General features: G+C 38.4%; 1 protein-coding gene across 3 annotated transcripts; it reads right to left on the reverse strand.

Moving 5' to 3' along the window:
- Positions 1–9: 9 nt before the first annotated feature.
- Positions 10–16,554, reverse strand: prkacba (protein kinase, cAMP-dependent, catalytic, beta a). Of its 3 annotated transcripts, none has more exons than XM_083558593.1 (11): positions 16,094–16,554; positions 12,594–14,580; positions 10,054–10,115; positions 9,843–9,971; positions 7,377–7,475; positions 7,208–7,290; positions 6,991–7,117; positions 6,804–6,899; positions 6,577–6,699; positions 6,249–6,413; positions 10–4,080 (listed from the first exon to the last, which is right to left on the reverse strand). In XM_083558593.1, the coding sequence occupies exons 2-11, from the start codon at positions 12,772–12,774 to the stop codon at positions 3,955–3,957; spliced, it is 1,191 nt and encodes a 396-aa protein (XP_083414719.1). In that variant the 5' UTR covers positions 12,775–14,580; positions 16,094–16,554; the 3' UTR covers positions 10–3,954. The 3 variants fall into 3 exon arrangements, with proteins under 3 accessions (XP_083414719.1, XP_083414718.1, XP_083414720.1); XM_083558592.1 differs by having other exon boundaries at positions 12,594–16,000; XM_083558594.1 differs by lacking the exon at positions 12,594–14,580.
- Positions 16,555–17,099: the final 545 nt, after the last annotated feature.

Below are 17,099 nucleotides of genomic sequence, written 5' to 3' on the forward strand. Positions count from 1 at the left end.
TGAAAACACTGAAGTACAAAGCATTTTCCTTTATTTGTTACAGTGACATATCATTTGTTACATAAAATATGCTACAGCGAAAAAACGTGGACACATCCCTTAAAAATACATGTAGGCTAATAATGTGGGGGTGGGGGGGGTTGTGTCTGCACTGTCTAAATGACCTTTGTGCAAATGATCATACAAACTAAATACATAGACATTGCATACTAGAGCCTACACTGACGAGTGAAATACTAAACCTTTTTTTTAATATATATTTTTGGGAGTATCAAGTGCTGAACATTCAAAATAAGAAATAAAACACTGCCTTTCACAAAAAAAGTTCGAACTTTGAACAAAATGTCAGTCAAAAGGTTTCAACAAATAGAACATTATAAGTTATCTCTTTAACATATGTATAAATAGACTTCATAAAGAGAAACGACATGAAATGAAACAGCTTAGTCAGCAAAATAATGTTTGTTTTGTGCTGAATGTAAATGCCGCAATCTAACATGCTCACGATCGAATGAATAACGAAATTTTGTGGAATGTAAGGTGATGTAGGAGAAGCGTAAAGCAAAAAAATAAATACGAAAAGCACGCGGTTGAGGAAATTGAAAAGTAACAGTGTGAACTGGGGAAGTAAAGTCACAGGTTCACATAAGTCATTCTTATGCAGATGTTGCAGGCCTGTCACAATTAATACATAATAACCAAATCATGATTATTTGAATTATGCATTCGTGCATATGATTGGCTCTGGAAAAAAGTGAAGCTGAATGAATAAGAAATATAGAATAAAACATTGTTCTAGAAAAACAATCGGTGATGTGGTCATGTAATTATGGCCCTGTGCAAACCTGTAACTGTTACCCCAAAGTTGATTATATTCCTATAATTGAAATGTGTAATTTGCAAAGGAAATTGTCCCACAGCATCCCATTGCTACACTCCCTCCACTGGCTCCCTGTACGGGCATCAGATTCAAAACACTGATACTTGCCTACAATGTAAAAAAAAAAAAAAAAAAAAAAAAAAAAAAAAAAAAAAAAAAAAACCCATCAGCACCCATCTATCTCTCAGCCCTTATCCCACCCCATACTGCACCTACACTGCCTCCATTCCTCCAAGACTGCTTGACTGGTCCCACCATCTCTCAGGGAGACATGTTTAAAAAATCTTGTTCAGGCACCAAGAAAGCAGAACAAACTTCCACTTAATGTCTGAACAGCTGAGTCATTTAAATAAGCATTTCTTTACATTACAGTATTTGAATTAACGAAAGAACGACATACTGTACCTTTACACCTTTCTAATTACATTTACCATTGTGGACTGTCGACAAAAATAAACAACTAATTTCTGTTATGTCTAGTGGTTAGGATTCGGGCAGCCGGGGTTCGATTCCCGGTCAGGGAACTGAGCTCTGGAGGGAGTGGTAGCATAGTGGTTAAGGTGCTGTGTTACTGATCGGAAGGTCGGGGGTTAAAGTCGCGGTATCGCCAAGCTGCCACTTTTGGGCCCTTAAGCAAGGCCCTTAACCTTCTGGCCTCAAGGGGCGCCGTATCATGACTGACCCTGCGCTCTGACCGCAGATTCCAAACAGGCTGGGATATGCGAAGAAAAGAATTTCACTGTGCTGTATTGTATATGTGACAGATAAAGGCTATTCTATTTGAGCTAATTATAAACAGCAATTCCCTCACAGCCTCTTAAACATCATATCAATTTGTCATTACATGCGCTTCTGTCACGGCTAGCTTTTAAACTTTAAAGTCAAACAAATCTTATTTAGTTCATCAAATAAAGTTAAAAAGTATCACCATTATCCTATACTATGAGGACGATATCGACAAAAGTATTGGGACACCTGAATTTTCCAGCCATATGTGTTCTTTCCCCAAACTGTTACCACAAAGTTGGAGGCACACAATTGTGTAGGATGCAGTAGCATTAAATTTCCCTTGACTTGAATCAGGAGACCCAAACATGTTCCAGCATGACAATGCCCCTGTACACAAAGCCAACTCCATACCAGAGTTTACAAGTGTTGGAGTGGAGATCTTAAGTAGCCTGAACTCTGACCTCAACACTATTGAACACCTGGAAAGCTGATTGCACCCCAGGCTTCCTCACCCTACATCAGTACCTGACGTTAATAACACCCTTTGCATCTAAATGATCTCGAGTATCGAAAAGTACCAATCTGTAGTGGTCCCCAGAAGAATGGACGTTATTATTAACAGGAATGGGATGTTAAAAAAAGCAAACCTGAATCTTATAGTCAGGTGTACGCCATCTTTTGACCATAATGTGTAAGTAATCATAGGGGAGCTACAAAAACACCTACAAGCAACTTGCATTTGTTGCCTGAGAGGTCGTCCAACATTTTTTTTTATTTTTTTTTTAGGATATATGAATGATATATGTGGTGAGGGAACTTTATAATAAACGATGCTCCCTGTGTTTTTTGTTCGGACTTTTCTTCAGGAAGAAAACATTCCTGTGTTAAGAAAACCCTTAAAATGGCTGAGTCCCTAATTAGTGCCTGACTACTAAATTAGGGAGCTGATTTGAGACACACCCTAACTCCTAATTCTTGCTTCATTTTCACAGTTGTTGCTATCGTACCTTATTTTGCATTTCATATTTTATTATTTATCTCGTACTGCGATTTCCTAAATGGATTTAAATGCAGAGGTAATATTCTATGTTCGGTGTTGATGCACAGCGTAGTGCAAAAGTTTGTATCCCTATCTGGGGAGAAAAAAAACGAAACAAAGAAAATTAGAAGAAAAAATGGTAATGTTTTGTTCTGTATATAGATATTATGAATAAATCAAGTCATATATCGGTTTCTGTGGATTTCTCAGTATATTTTTCGATTTTTGTCTTATTGTTGGATAAACCTTCATTGCTATTTTTAGATTTTCCCTTTTACATCCTTGAAAAGCCCTGAAATCTTGAAAACGAATTTTCCTCCCTTAACTAAATGGTCCTATTTAGACTACTGTTATGCTTTTATTATAAAAATGGCATAAAAAGGAAATAGTAAACCTTAAATAGTCAATTATTTAAATGCTGATTATCAGCCAGAATTTTAGAATCGTGACAGGCCTAGCTGGCGTACCAGTCTTATAAATGTAAAGAGCATCTTTTAGGCTTCATGAGGAAATTACACACAAAATTGAGGTAACATTTTTATATATATATATATATATATATATATATATATATATATATATATATATATATATATATATATATATATATACACTATCTGCTCTGGCTGTTATTGAAAAAAAAGTGTTAAATAATAATAATATTCAGAAAAATAACCTTCACAATACTCATTCAGTAGGCTTTTTGCACGCATGCGCACACATACACACGCACGCACGCATGCGCGCACGATCCACCCACACAGTGATACACAAGCATACACACATTCACTCTACGTAGGCGGGAAGTGAATATGTCACGAACAGCATAAAGCTTAAGAACTGAATTAGCACGTAACTGATGTAATATGTTGCTGGCAAGAACAAGCAGCACCAATCCTTAAAAAAGTGCAGTATCACAGACTGATAGTAATCTTCTTAAACACAAGTTAAAGTAGCTCTTCATTCGGTCCAATAATAAAAAACAAAAAATACTACAAATAAAATAATTACAAGAAGAAATATAACAAAATAAAAAAAGAGAGAACCAAACTAAGAGTGTGTCTGGTGCTTTGTGATGCAGCCCGAAAGAGAAACTGCGGTTTCGTGCCGAACTTCATCTATAGCTTGGTGCGATTTGCACACAGAGATCACGGCACTCATGTATCTCTCGTAACCTTTGTGGAATGAAGAAATGTGAAACACACATGAAGGTCGGAGCTTCGCCTCTCACCTTTGAAGGAGTGCAAAGTAAAGGAGAAAACAAAAATCCGAAAATGTACGAGCCCTTTGAGAGCTCTTGTTTCAACTAAAACTCCATGAACTCCTTAGCGCACTTCTCTGTGTCTGAGATCCGGATCTCCTCCTCTTCGTAGTCGTCGAAGTTGCTCGTGTCACCTGGGCCTCTGCACTTTGGTATAATGGGAGCCTCAACCTGTGAACAGAACAGATGCCAAGATTTATGTCAGGAGAAATGTTCTGCCTTCTTTGCCTGGAAAACTAAGCAATCCATCAAATGAGGGTCGGGGACCAACAGTGGCAGCTTTTTGGTGCTGGGACTCAACCTTCCAATCATGACATTCCACTTTCTCATCGGCTAAGCTCTGATGTGACAGGGAATAAAGTATATTAATGCAGACTGAGGAAAATGATTAAGTACATCGCCCTCTTTAGGGTATACCTGTCTAGCAACACTCCCTGTTGTAAGAAAATCATTTAAATCCTGCAAATGTCTTCTTATTTTCCACCAATATGTTAAACACGCAAAAAAGCTCGCAGAATAAATAGCTTTGTCCTGTCATTTATTTTCTCGATTTCATCAGTATGGGGAAACCTAACCGTCACACTCACATGTGCACGATGCAAAACATCCCATTCTGAAATGATGGGCTATAACAAACCTATAGGTGTGTGACTGTAGAGAGTGTTAGTGAGATCAGACAATCATGTTGTGTGAGGAGGACCGGAGTGCAGTCGGTGTTCCAGTTCATCCCGAAGGTTTTTGGTTCGGGTTCAGGGCTCTGTTCCTCAACAACCTCAACACAACCATGTCTTCTTAGAGCTCGCTTTGTGCTCAGTAGCTTTGGCATGCTGGAATGGGGTTTGGCTTCTTCCGGTGGGAAATCTTAACGCTTCAGTGTACAAAGAAATCCTCTAAAATAGTGTGCTTCCAATTCCGTCGCAAAAAATGTGAAGAACCAAATATGGGTGTGAAAAAGTTTATTTCTATATAGTGGATTTGCGTCTTCCTGATTTAGAAAAGCACTGAATCACACCTCTACCACATCCTGAGGTACAGTAGATACAGGGTTTTTTTATCCAGCATCATATTGCATGTAACGAATTAACTTAAATATATACATTCATTGATTCATTTTGGAGGGTTATTTTCTTTCTCTGGTTCTTTTTTGGTCCTTAATGATTTGCACATCCATGATAATAGGCGCTAGTAGCCATCTACTTTGAAGTGTTGGTTAGGGGCATAGACCACTTTAACACATAGGCTTCGGTCACACTAGACCTTTTGTTCCAATGACTTCCATTCATTAGCATGCGAATGCTGAAACCCGGAAACACAAGCTTTAGCGGGAAGAGGTTTTGCATTTTGCAGGTTTCCACAGTTCAGCCAAGTCTGGTAAACTGGAAATCCGTATCACGTGTAGAAATGTGACCGATTGAAGATTGATATCAAACAGAATGGCCGCTTCAAAACATACAAGATGATGAACATAGCCGTGTTAAAGCGTTGACATGACATTAAAATACTGTGCATCTCTACACTGGCACTTGATTCATGATTTCTCATGCTGAAAACTACAGCCCAAGGAAGCAAGTGTGATAACAATTGTGACATTTGAATGATTATGTAATTACTTAAGCCTGGCACGGATATTGCTTCTTTCATGCCTGTGTGCGCTCTGTCAGGTTTGAAGACATGCCCTAATTTATACTGAGCGCTAACCATTAATTATCAGTCTGTTTGCTAGCAACAAACAGAGAATTTGCCATCCTGTATAAAATAAATAAAATAGAAATCGTTTCCCTTTTGTTTGGGCTATTTTGTGCCAGTCTATTGGTTTTCTTCTGAGATATTAAATTGTTTTATTCCATTTCCTTTTACATGGAAGAAATCTTTTAAGGTGAAGTGCCATTGCGTGAAATTTTCACAAATCTGAACACTTTATTGATTTAATTCCATATTAATATCATAGCATTCTTGTACAGTTAGGGTGCAGTTTCAGAGATGATGTTTGCACCATTTATGGCAAACACAACACTAATATTTATTGTATTTACAGACGATTTACACACGAGATCGAGTAAACACAATTCGATAGGTACCTACTCGAGTCCTTCTCATTTTCAAGGATGTGGAATCATAACTGCAAGCTGACATTCTCTTATCTCCCCAATTTCCTCTGTGAGTAAACAAATCTTTATCTACATTAATCTTCACTCGCCACAAAATGACGCCTCCCTCGTGAATTCGCCTCCAAAACTGTTATTGGCCGTTTAACCAAAAAGTATTTCGAAAGTTTATTTCGCCTCAGAAACGACTTTCTATTAAAAGGTCTCGAAAATGTAACAAACGAGCCGGCTTACTTTTCTTTCATAAATTGCGATCCAATCTGTCGCAGCGAACCACTTGTGGTTTTTAATGTCGTTGACGCCGTTTTTCAGATTGCCGAAGCGTTTGGTGAGATCAACCTGAAGAAGATTCCTCAGCAAGTCCTTCAGATCTGAAGTGAAGTGAGAAGGGAATCGGACCTGCAGCCAAAATGTGCAAATTTGATATGTCATATTGGATAAAATGGTTTGATGGGTCAAGAGAGAAAAAGAAATAAAAACATGCCAGAAAAGTAATTATTAAAGCATATATATATATATATATATGCATTGGAAAAATGCCTGTGCTTTGATAACTGATTACCTTTCCAGATACAATTTTCTCATAAATTTGGATTGGCTGGTCAGCAAAAAAGGGTGGGTATCCTGCCGCCATCTCATAGATCAGAACACCGAGTGCCCACCAATCCACAGCTTTATTGTAGCCCTAAACACAAAAAAAAACAAAATATAGAACAATATCTACATGTTAGTAATTGTATTTTCTAGAGATATGTAAGCATTGTGGATGATATGCGTCGTCGGCTTCACCTTGCTAAGGATGATCTCTGGAGCCAGGTATTCTGGTGTGCCACATAATGTCCAAGTTCTTCCTTTTACTCTTTTAGCAAAGCCAAAATCTGTAACCTAAGAGACACATAATATGGCATGTATCAAAAAAAAAAAAAGATACAAGAAAATAAAGGATTTTAGGAAATTAAGGACGCAACTGATTTACCTGGATGTATCCATGCTGGTCGATGAGAAGATTCTCCGGCTTCAGGTCTCTATAGATGAGGTCTAGCGAGTGAAGGTACTCGAACGTGAGCACGATCTGAGCTGCATAGAACTTGGCATGCTGCTCACTTTGGGCATGGAGAAACATTGAAAGTGAATTAGTCCAAGCCAGTGGATTAATTAAGTTCATTGTTCATTGTTCTTGTTGCAGTCCTCACCTGAATCGTCCAATTCGTCTGAGGTGTGAGAACATCTCTCCACCAGGAACATACTCCATAACCATATATAAGTTGGAGTTGTCCTATAAAAACAGAATAGCGGTCAATGTAAGAACTAAACACATGAGGAATTGCACACGTTGACAATATCATCCAGCCGGCTATTTACCTTGAAAGAATATTCCAGTCTGACGAGGAATGGAAAAGAGACGGCCTGCAATATTCTCTTCTCATTTAGCGTGTGTTCTATTTGTTTCAGCTTCACCACCTTGGGGAGAACAAAAGCGAACACAAGAAATAAATTAGCCGAATGGCGCAAAATTACATTAATAACGTTCATAAAATACATGACTATGTATTTTAGAGATCTATTGAATAGGGAAGTTTATTTTTGTTTAGAATCTAGATCAACAACCCCCATGACTGTGGGGAATCTGACACATTAAATGGTTTTGATGCTGATTGCTTATTGCCATGTTTAAAAAAAGTCACACTGTGCTGTTCCTGTGGTTTGCATAGCTCTAACCGCTAGTCTAGTAGCGAAGCTCATATCTGCATTCTGAACGTTTTCAACATCAGATTATAGCCAAATAAATACTCTAAAATGAATTCTAAATGATAATACTGTAATATGACCATGACAGCATGTTGATTAAAATCAGTGATGGACAAAGTACACAAACCATCTACGTGCTTTAAAGTAGAGATACACTAGGCAAAATATTACTCCAGTAAAAATGCTGCCTTTAAACTTTCACTTGAGTAAAAGGACAAAAGTATTTGCCTTCAAATGTACTTAAGTATCCAAATACTATGGTTTATTACGGCTATAATGTTCCTATTATCATTTTTGCCACAAGACTCTTTCTTAATCAACTCAATTTATGTTAAAAAAAAGACTCTGTTACTCTTAACACAACAATCTATTACTAGAATAATATTAATGATTCACACACTGATATCTATTCAAATTATAATGAGCGAAATCTTCTTTTCAAATACTTGAAAAATACTGGTTTGGACCCAACCTAAAATCCAGGTTTAGGTTGGGTCCAATCTAAATTGTAGTGAAGTTAAAGTCTCCCGAAACGGAAATACTTTGATTAAGTACAGATATGCGAAAAAGCTAATTAAGTACAGTGACGAATTACATTTACTTCGTTACTGTCCACCACTGATTAAATGTAATCAATGCTACTTCTGACTATTTAAACACTGTGATGCATCATGGGTACCATTTCTTTTTGGAAGAAGAAGAATCTTTCATTTCTCACATATACACTATATGGACCAAAGTACTCAGACGCCTGAATTTTTCCAGCCATTCTTTCCAAAACTGTTGGCGGGACACACTGCCTACCATATCTAAATGCCTTGAAAATGGATCCGAATGGAAGCATAACATTTCCACTTCACTTGAACTAGGACCAAACCTGTGACAATGCTCAAATCAAGCTCCATCAAGATACAATTTACATGGGTTGGTGTGGAAGATCTTGAGTGGCTTGCTATAGATCTCTGACCTCGAGTCTTTTGAACACTGGGATGGAACCAGTATTTTGGAACCACACTTCTGGAAAACACTTCATCTACTCAATCTACTGGAACATTTTCCCTAAAGCCTGGAAGTTATTACAACAGCAAATGTGGAGGAAATAGGGAATGTGATGCTCAAAAAACACATTCAAATCTTACAGTTACGCGTCCACAAACTTTGGCCCATATAATGTATATTACTGCAGGGTAAAATTATTTTCTTCGTATATCCCAGCTTGTTAGGAAGTTGGTCTCACAGCGCAAAGCATCCATGATACTCCGCCCATGGACCAGAGAGGGTTAATGGCGTTGATCCCCTGACTCAACAGTGGCAGCCTGGTGGTAATAGTACCCATGCAAACCCTAAATGCAACAGTATTGCACTACTTTATATTTGTGCATGAAGCAAAATTCCAGTTCTAACAAACAAATATAAAAAAAAATATTAATGTATTGTTTTAATCCAATTTTACCCAAGAGCTTTAACTTGTTCATGGTATAAGTGGGAAAATCCTAAATGCTTCATATTGGGTGGTTCTATATGCCTCTACCTCATGCGTTAACACCATGTTACATACACATGAAACATGTAACATGTAACTTACAGCACCCTTGATTTAAAGATTATACTAAAAGTAGTAAGAATAAATTTTTTAACTGTAAAGCTAATTTGTGAAATAGTAAACATACCATTGGGGTTTAATGTCCTTGATAAGCACTATGTAGTGCGTATTTCTTAATATTCAACCACCAACCTGCAATAACTAATAGCTAAAAAGTAACATTTTTTTACATTTCCGCATGCTTAAAAGAGAAGAACTCAATTTGATTTTAACAGCGTTCACTTATCAGCTCTACTCACCACCAAACTGAAAACTATACCCTAGGTGTGGTGAACGTGTGTGTGTGTGTGTGTGTGTGTGTGTGTGTGTGTGTGTGTGCGTGCGCGCAGTGTTTGCAATAGTGTGTGAAGATGAAGACTGAAGAAGACTGCATGTGTCTTCTTTAAGCTTTTAAATTGAAACTAAATGTCGTTCATGTAGTAAGGCTGAGACTTTTCAACTAGTCACAGAAATATTTGATCTTATAATGCACTTACTTTTTGCTTGTCCAGGATTTTCATAGCATAGTATTGCTCTGTGCCTTTATGTTTCACTAACATAACTCTTCCAAATGAACCGGTGCCCAGAGTTTTCAGTCTTTCAAAGTCATCAAGGCAGGTTGTGCTCTGTGGAGATTCAAAAGACGTAATGTAGACAGAAAAAAATAAATAACAATAAATCAGAAAAATCTCTATTAAGATCCTTTACCTGGGGTGGACACTCCCATTTCCTCAAGAAATCCTCTCTAGCTTTGGCTAAAAATTCTTTCACTGAAGGAAAAAAAAATAGTTTTTTAAAAAAAACAATCATTTATTATTTTTTCTGTTATACATTTAATTTGCATGCAATAACCTAAAATATTAACAAATCACAGTTCAAAACTATTAGAAACTAAAGAAAAACGTTATAAAGGTAATCCATGGAAATATAAAAGTTTTTTTTTTTTTTTTTTTTTAGCTAGCTGATGCACATGCAAAGTAAACACAGACCACAACAAACGTGCAGCTCTCCTGCACAGAACAAGCATCCGCCCTTCGGCCGTTCAGAGACCGCATGAAATTCCACTGAAAACGCCGCAGTGTCGCTGAGGGACTTATACTTTTAGAAGATTCCTTCAAGGTTTACAACAAAGAAGAAATTCTTTTTAACTTCTGATTTACTGATAGGATCGCAAAGGATTTGAACACGATTTTGTGGATTGATTCGAACAGAATTGTTGCAGTTGGATCTTCGTTATCACGGACGCTCTCGCAAAAAAAATGGTTTTGCCAAAACGATTCTTGTCTACTTCAGTGGGATTCATTTAAAATGCATATACTCATCTTCAAAAAGAATTCATTCGATTCCATCAACACTATATGAACAAATGTTTGTGGACACCTGACCATAAGATTCCTATGTGCTTTATAAACATCTAATTCCACATTTAGTCTTCGTTTGCTTTTATATTAAACTCCAGATATCTGTGCTCATTCAGCCACAAAATCAGGTACTGGTGTAGGGTGAGGAGACCTGGGGTGCAGTCAGCTTTTCAATTCGTCCCAAAGGTGTTTAATTGGGTTGAGGTCAAAGCTTGATAGCAGGCCACTCAAGATCTTCCTCTCAACCCATATAAACCACATCTTCATGGAACTCGTTTTGTGCACTGTGGCATTACCATGATGGAACAGATTTGGTACTTTTCATTCATGCCGCCACACCCAAAGACCCCCTATACAATTGTGTGCCTTTTTCTTGGTGGTAACAGTTTGAGGAAGTTGCTGGATAAAGTGTGGTGTCCAAATGCTTTTGTCCATATAGTTTGAACTTTTAACACTACATTCACATGCATTACGTTGAAGTATAACATTCTGTGAAACACGGGGCAGTATGTGAAACCTGAGCATACCAAATGCTTCTACAGTGCACCGAGGATTGCAGGAAAGAAAAGAGAAGAGAAAGAGGAGAAAAACAGGAGTGGAAATGAAAGTTTAGGTCAAACGAGGTGTTCAGTTTTTAATCCGCATATCGCATTCTAAAACACGGCTATAATTAAAACAGGACGATATTCTACGATCAAAAAGCAGCCTGGAAGACACGACGTTTAAGATCCATTACAGAATATTACAAGAAGTTTCGTTTTTATTTGAGCGCACGAAAAGGAAACAGAAGTCTTCCTGTCGGGGCGAAGATAACGCTGTGCTGTAACCACAGAAAAATAATTAGCAGATCAGAGGACCAGAGGACGAGGCTGAGAGAGAACTCAAGTATATCCATTCAGACCAGTCAAGATTTTAGTGCGTCGCACATGAGAAAAGGGATAACGGGGCTTTAATGCAGCCACGGGACAAGAATACGCCACTGGAGAAAATCAATTGAAAATAAAAACAATTTTAATAAAGAAGCAAAACAAAATAAAAGTATTTAAAAATGCTTATCATCTAATCTGCTCCTATACAAAGAAGCATTATTACATGTAATAACAGTGCATAACGTATTCTTAGATTATAACGGTAAACGTGACTGATTTGTTTTTAATATAACTTTTAATATTTATGCTCCCTTTTTTGTCCTCTTTAAGTGCCTTATGTTGCTCATTTTAAAGGTTATACTGTGCATGTAACTGTTTATCGCTATTATGATTAACAAAATATAAGACTGCATGCAGGCACTTTCTAGAGGAAATCAAAGATCAGTTCTTTTTTTTTTTCAGCTTAACAATTGCAATCATGTACAATCCATACCGAGGTCCCAAAGGTGATAAGGAGGCTGTGACGAGAGACGAATGTAAAAAAGTAATGGAAAAGATTTAAAAAAAAAAAAAAGCTCTGAGGTTCATGCCAAGCTGCTTATTAGTCAGCTGCTCTATAATCAGCCTGGGGTTGAAGTAAATCCATAAAAAAAAAAAAAAAAAAGCCAAAAGTTAGACATGTTCCAGGATGTTTACCTACAAAACTGTGGTCACTTTGCACTCGCAAATGAAAACATTTCACTGATTCGGTAAACAACATAAAAATGTTCAAATCTTTTGCCTTCTTTTCATTTAATTTCCCTTTCAACTGTGTTGCCTCATGTCAAGAAAGGAAGTCATCTCTGGGAGCCAATTGTACCTTCAAAACTCACATTTGCTCATGCAACAAGCTCAGTTTATTCATGCTAAATTGTTTTCTGTTCGACTCTAAAAGCAGGTGACTCGAGTTGCCCTTTTTGCCCCTCGCACGATAATCCAACACGAACCTGCACTGCCACGCCTGCTGCATTTTACTTACTTGTTTCATCCCAAATGACGGTGTACCCGGAGACATGCGGCCCATCGCTCTCATGTGATTTGTCATGGGTTCCCTTGCGGTTCTTGAAAGGAAGAAAACGACTGGCCAAATTGTCCAGCTTTTGGAGAGCCGAGTTGGTGCCTATAGAATGGCCAAAGCTTTGATCCCTTGCGTGGGCCATTTCTTTTTGTTCTTTTTTTTTTTCTTTCTTTTTCCCCCCACACTACAACTGACTGATACGCTCAGTGTGCATCAGGGCCCTGAAGAATAACAGACACTTTCTGTTTGTGATACTTATTGCAGCGTTGTCTGCTTTACCGCATACAAAGCTAGTTCCACTTCCTGTTCATGTTAAGCAGCTTCATATTTTCTTTTTATATAGCAAGTACTGGACAGCAGTTCTGCTTGTTTAAAACAATACCCTGCTTTATAATGGCTGAAAACAATGTGAATCTGAAACTTACAGTCAACTCTAGAATTATTGGCACCCTTTATGAGAACTAGCTCCAAATAATTGCTGTATAAATTTTTTTTTGTAAAAACTGTAAAAACTATATTCAGTCATGAAAATTTTTCAATCAATTTCCTCAACCTCCCATTTTTTTTTTTTATGTTTTTTCTTTCAGATTTTTTATTTGTATTTCCTCTCAAAAATGTATGCTCGTCTTACTGACAGCACTAAGGACATATAAAATGAATACAATTACACCCAGGGGCAATCAAAACAAAACAGATCCCAAACCCAAACACAAATACAACATACCTTGAATTACAATCACAACCAGGATATCAACGATTCAAAAGTCTATAACAGGAGGCACAAGTTTTGATCGTAACAAATATCGAGTACATTCAAGTCAACAGAGAAGCGATCACGAAAAACGCAACAATCCCTTCAGCAATGGCTGAGCGCACTAAAGAACAACCCACATGCACAAATTTACCTTTTAATAAAAAGAAAAAAGAAAAAGGTAGCTACTAAACGAGGTGTGGCTCCTGCTCGGGTGAAATGAAAATCTGCAGCCACGCCAGTGCTTTGTGGACTCTACTATGGAGGCTTTACCACATTAAAAGCTGCTTGCTGATTGTTCTAAAAACCAACTGCACCAGAAAAACAGGGCACTAATACTTATGGAATAAACTGTAACATGACCCTTGAATGTAGGACCACATGAAGTACTAATATATCAAGAAATGTATACATCACTGCTGCCTTTAAGCCAATAAAACCCCGTGTTTATATATTTCTTATATATTATACCACGCTGCTGCGGAATTCTCAAATCTGATTGGTCGGCTGGCTGAATTTTCGGGATGCATTTACGTTCCGTGATTCAAAAGATGAAAGTCGCTCTCGTTTGTAATCGCTTACATAGTAGCAACTCATTCATGTGTAGGTGCTTGTGTTTATATCGGAGATGTATATCTGCATGCCCTGAGGAATGTGTTGAGGAAGAAGAAAAAAATTAAAATAAGAAAAATTATACATTTGGTGAAGATTTTATTTGACAGAATTCAATTCTTTTTCCACAACAGTAAAGTCTTCAGTTTTATTATTATTATATATAATAATATATATATGAGAGAGAGAGAAAAAAGGGATTCTGATGAGGAAACATATTTATAGTTGATATAATGCAACCAAGTTGTTCAAACATTAAATGCGCCTGTTAAACTGTTATAAAAGCACCATTAATAAATAGGAAAGAATATAATCGCTGTTGTTAGAGAGATCAAGAAAAACTGAAGAATTCAATTTTACCAGCACATCTAAAGTGTATTTTTGATGTGAATAATATAATAAAAAAAAAATTTTTGTGCAATGATTGTTTACGTGGTTCTTGTGCATCCACATGCATGATGGATTCTACAGATTGGCATAAATACCGCTGTCACATGATCATCATTCTGCCATTGCCTTTCTTTCCTTCGTGCCTCGTACACATGCTGAACCTCAGAAATGTCTCTGAGCAAATGTCTAAACTCCCTGGAAGCAGAGAAAAAAATAACAGCTGTGTTCACCGTGTGGGTATTAACTGTCAGAGAGAGAGACGCAGTCTCCAGTTTAAACATACCCCCTCTGCCGTCTGTGCAGCCACGACACTGCTGAGATGTTCACGATTTGGAGTTGAATTTGACTCGAATGAAGTGCTAGCAGGAGGACACCTAGGCCAGGATGCCGAACAGTTCTTCGCTGATCTGGTTTCTAAATGGCGCCATGTTGTTTAACGTGAATTGACTGGCTACGGTGTGTGTCAGGGTCACTCTGTGGCCATAGCAGATCTGGAAAGAGGGGCATGGATTGAAACTGCACCACTATAAAGATCTGCAATTGTCACTATTAATCCAACAGGATGTCAAATATCCCAATGGTGCTCTGTTCCTTCTCAGGTACACAAGAAAACTTCTCAGGTAGGCACCCTCATGGTTAATGATGACTAATAACAGCACGTCTATAAGGGCAATATACCGTATATACATAAGCTGTGAAGATATAAGTGTATACACTTGTGGCGCGGCTTCAGCAATCGAGTCATACACAAGGATCTGGTCAAATTTAGGGCATATTCAATATTCCCTGAGACCTTCTATTCCACTCCTGAATACCCTCGTAGCTTTCTGGCCCGAACACAGCTAAGTGTTGGAACCTTCAGCCAGCTTGCCTGCACCGACAGCTTTGATCCCTTTGACCCAGGAGGAGCAAGAAATCCCAACTATACAGGTCAGAACACTGTTGTGAGCCTCGTTAGAAAGACGGGGAGCGGCACGTACATTTTTGGTACCCCATTTCGTTCCAGGTTCCTCCTTGGTGTCTGAGCCTAAGAAACACTCTCAAAACACAAGACGTCCTACTATACAAGCCTGATACATTCCACTGTCAGGTGATATATGCAGTGAGCTGTGAACCAGGGACTGCACCTACAGTGGCATTCCACTCTATGACTAGTGTCGCCCCCTCGTGGATATTAGGTGTGCTGCTCCAGGGAGTCTGCACAGATGCCTTCTCAGGTCCAGGTCCTACCAGGTAAACAGCTGTCCATCATATAGTGTCCACCCAGTGACACAAGATTCAAGTTCTCGGGAGTTTAATCCTAAGGGACGATGGTGTTTATAGATGGTGATTTTATGATTATGTTGACCCAACCATGGATGAAGTTAGCTACTGTGATGACTTCCTTTTGACAATCAAAATGAAAAATGTGCATTAAAGCTATTAAAAATATATATTTATTATGTTTATGATTAAAAGCTAGCTTTCCTTTTGAATGTTTCTACATTTGATGTCTTCCTTATCAGCTACACTTCAGATCTAACCCTGAGATCTGAGATTCTCCATCCAGTGAATATCTGCTGGAAGGCCACCTGAGAGTGAAATGCTGCTGTTCTTCAGGAAAACATCACCAACCCTAATGGAATATAATGATTTATACACGTGTACATTGTATTGATGTTGAACACCGAGTGATTTGTGTTGTTTGTTTGTTTATTTATTTACTCACCGCTTTCTAATTCGTTGCCTTTCTTGGCAGCAGCGGCGTTTCCCATGGTCAGGGACACGGAGACACTGTCGGGGGATTGTGGCTGTGACACCAGGGGACTCCCGGGCTGGTTAGCTGGCCAGCGAGCGCTCTTCCTCGTCTCCAGGTGGACAGCTGGCCCTGTTAGCTAGCTGTGCTCTTCAGCTCGCTTTATAGTGTGCATTAATCGTGTTAGCAGGCTAGCTAGCGAGCTGTCAATGGTAGCCCAGGACCGGCAGCTAATCGGCTGTGCAGCTTTCGGCGGAGACACCGGGTGTTGTCTCATAGGCGCTTAGACATCATCGGGAAATAGTTCTGTTGATGGGGACATTCATTTGGGGTGCGCTGTCAGAGGCGTGCGATGTAAACCGGTGCAGCCGCACAGGAAAACCTGCTCCTGGCCAAAATAAAAACAAACAAATCCCCAGCATCAGCCGGATATGACGCGACATGCGTGGCACCGCGTCGGGACTCGGAAGGAGCGCCGTTCAGTGGGGGAAAGGGGACATGACCGTGCAGCAGGACCCTCGAGAGACATTACTCGGGACATCCATCCATCCATCCATCCATCCATCCATCCATCTATCCATCCATCTATCTATCTATCTATCTATCTATCTATCTATCTATCTATCTATCTATCTATCTATCTATCTATCTATCTATCTATCTATTATTCATTTAACCAACTACCTATCCATTAACTAACTCATTCATTAATTCATTCGTTCGTTCCTTCGTTCGTTCATTCATTCATTTATTCATTCTTTCTGCTCCCCATTCATTCATTCATTCATTCATTAATTCATTCATTTGTTCATTCATTCTGCCCCATCCATTAATTAATTAATTCATTCATTCATTCATTCATGCATTCATTCATTCATTCATTCATTCATTCATTCGTTCGTTCGTTCGTTCGTTCATTCATTCATTTATTTATTCTTTCTGCTCCCCATTCATTCATTCATTCATTTATTCATTCATT

Source organism: Silurus aristotelis (genome assembly GCF_946808225.1).
Source record: "Silurus aristotelis genome assembly, chromosome: 13".
Taxonomy (NCBI): Eukaryota; Metazoa; Chordata; class Actinopteri; order Siluriformes; family Siluridae; genus Silurus; species Silurus aristotelis.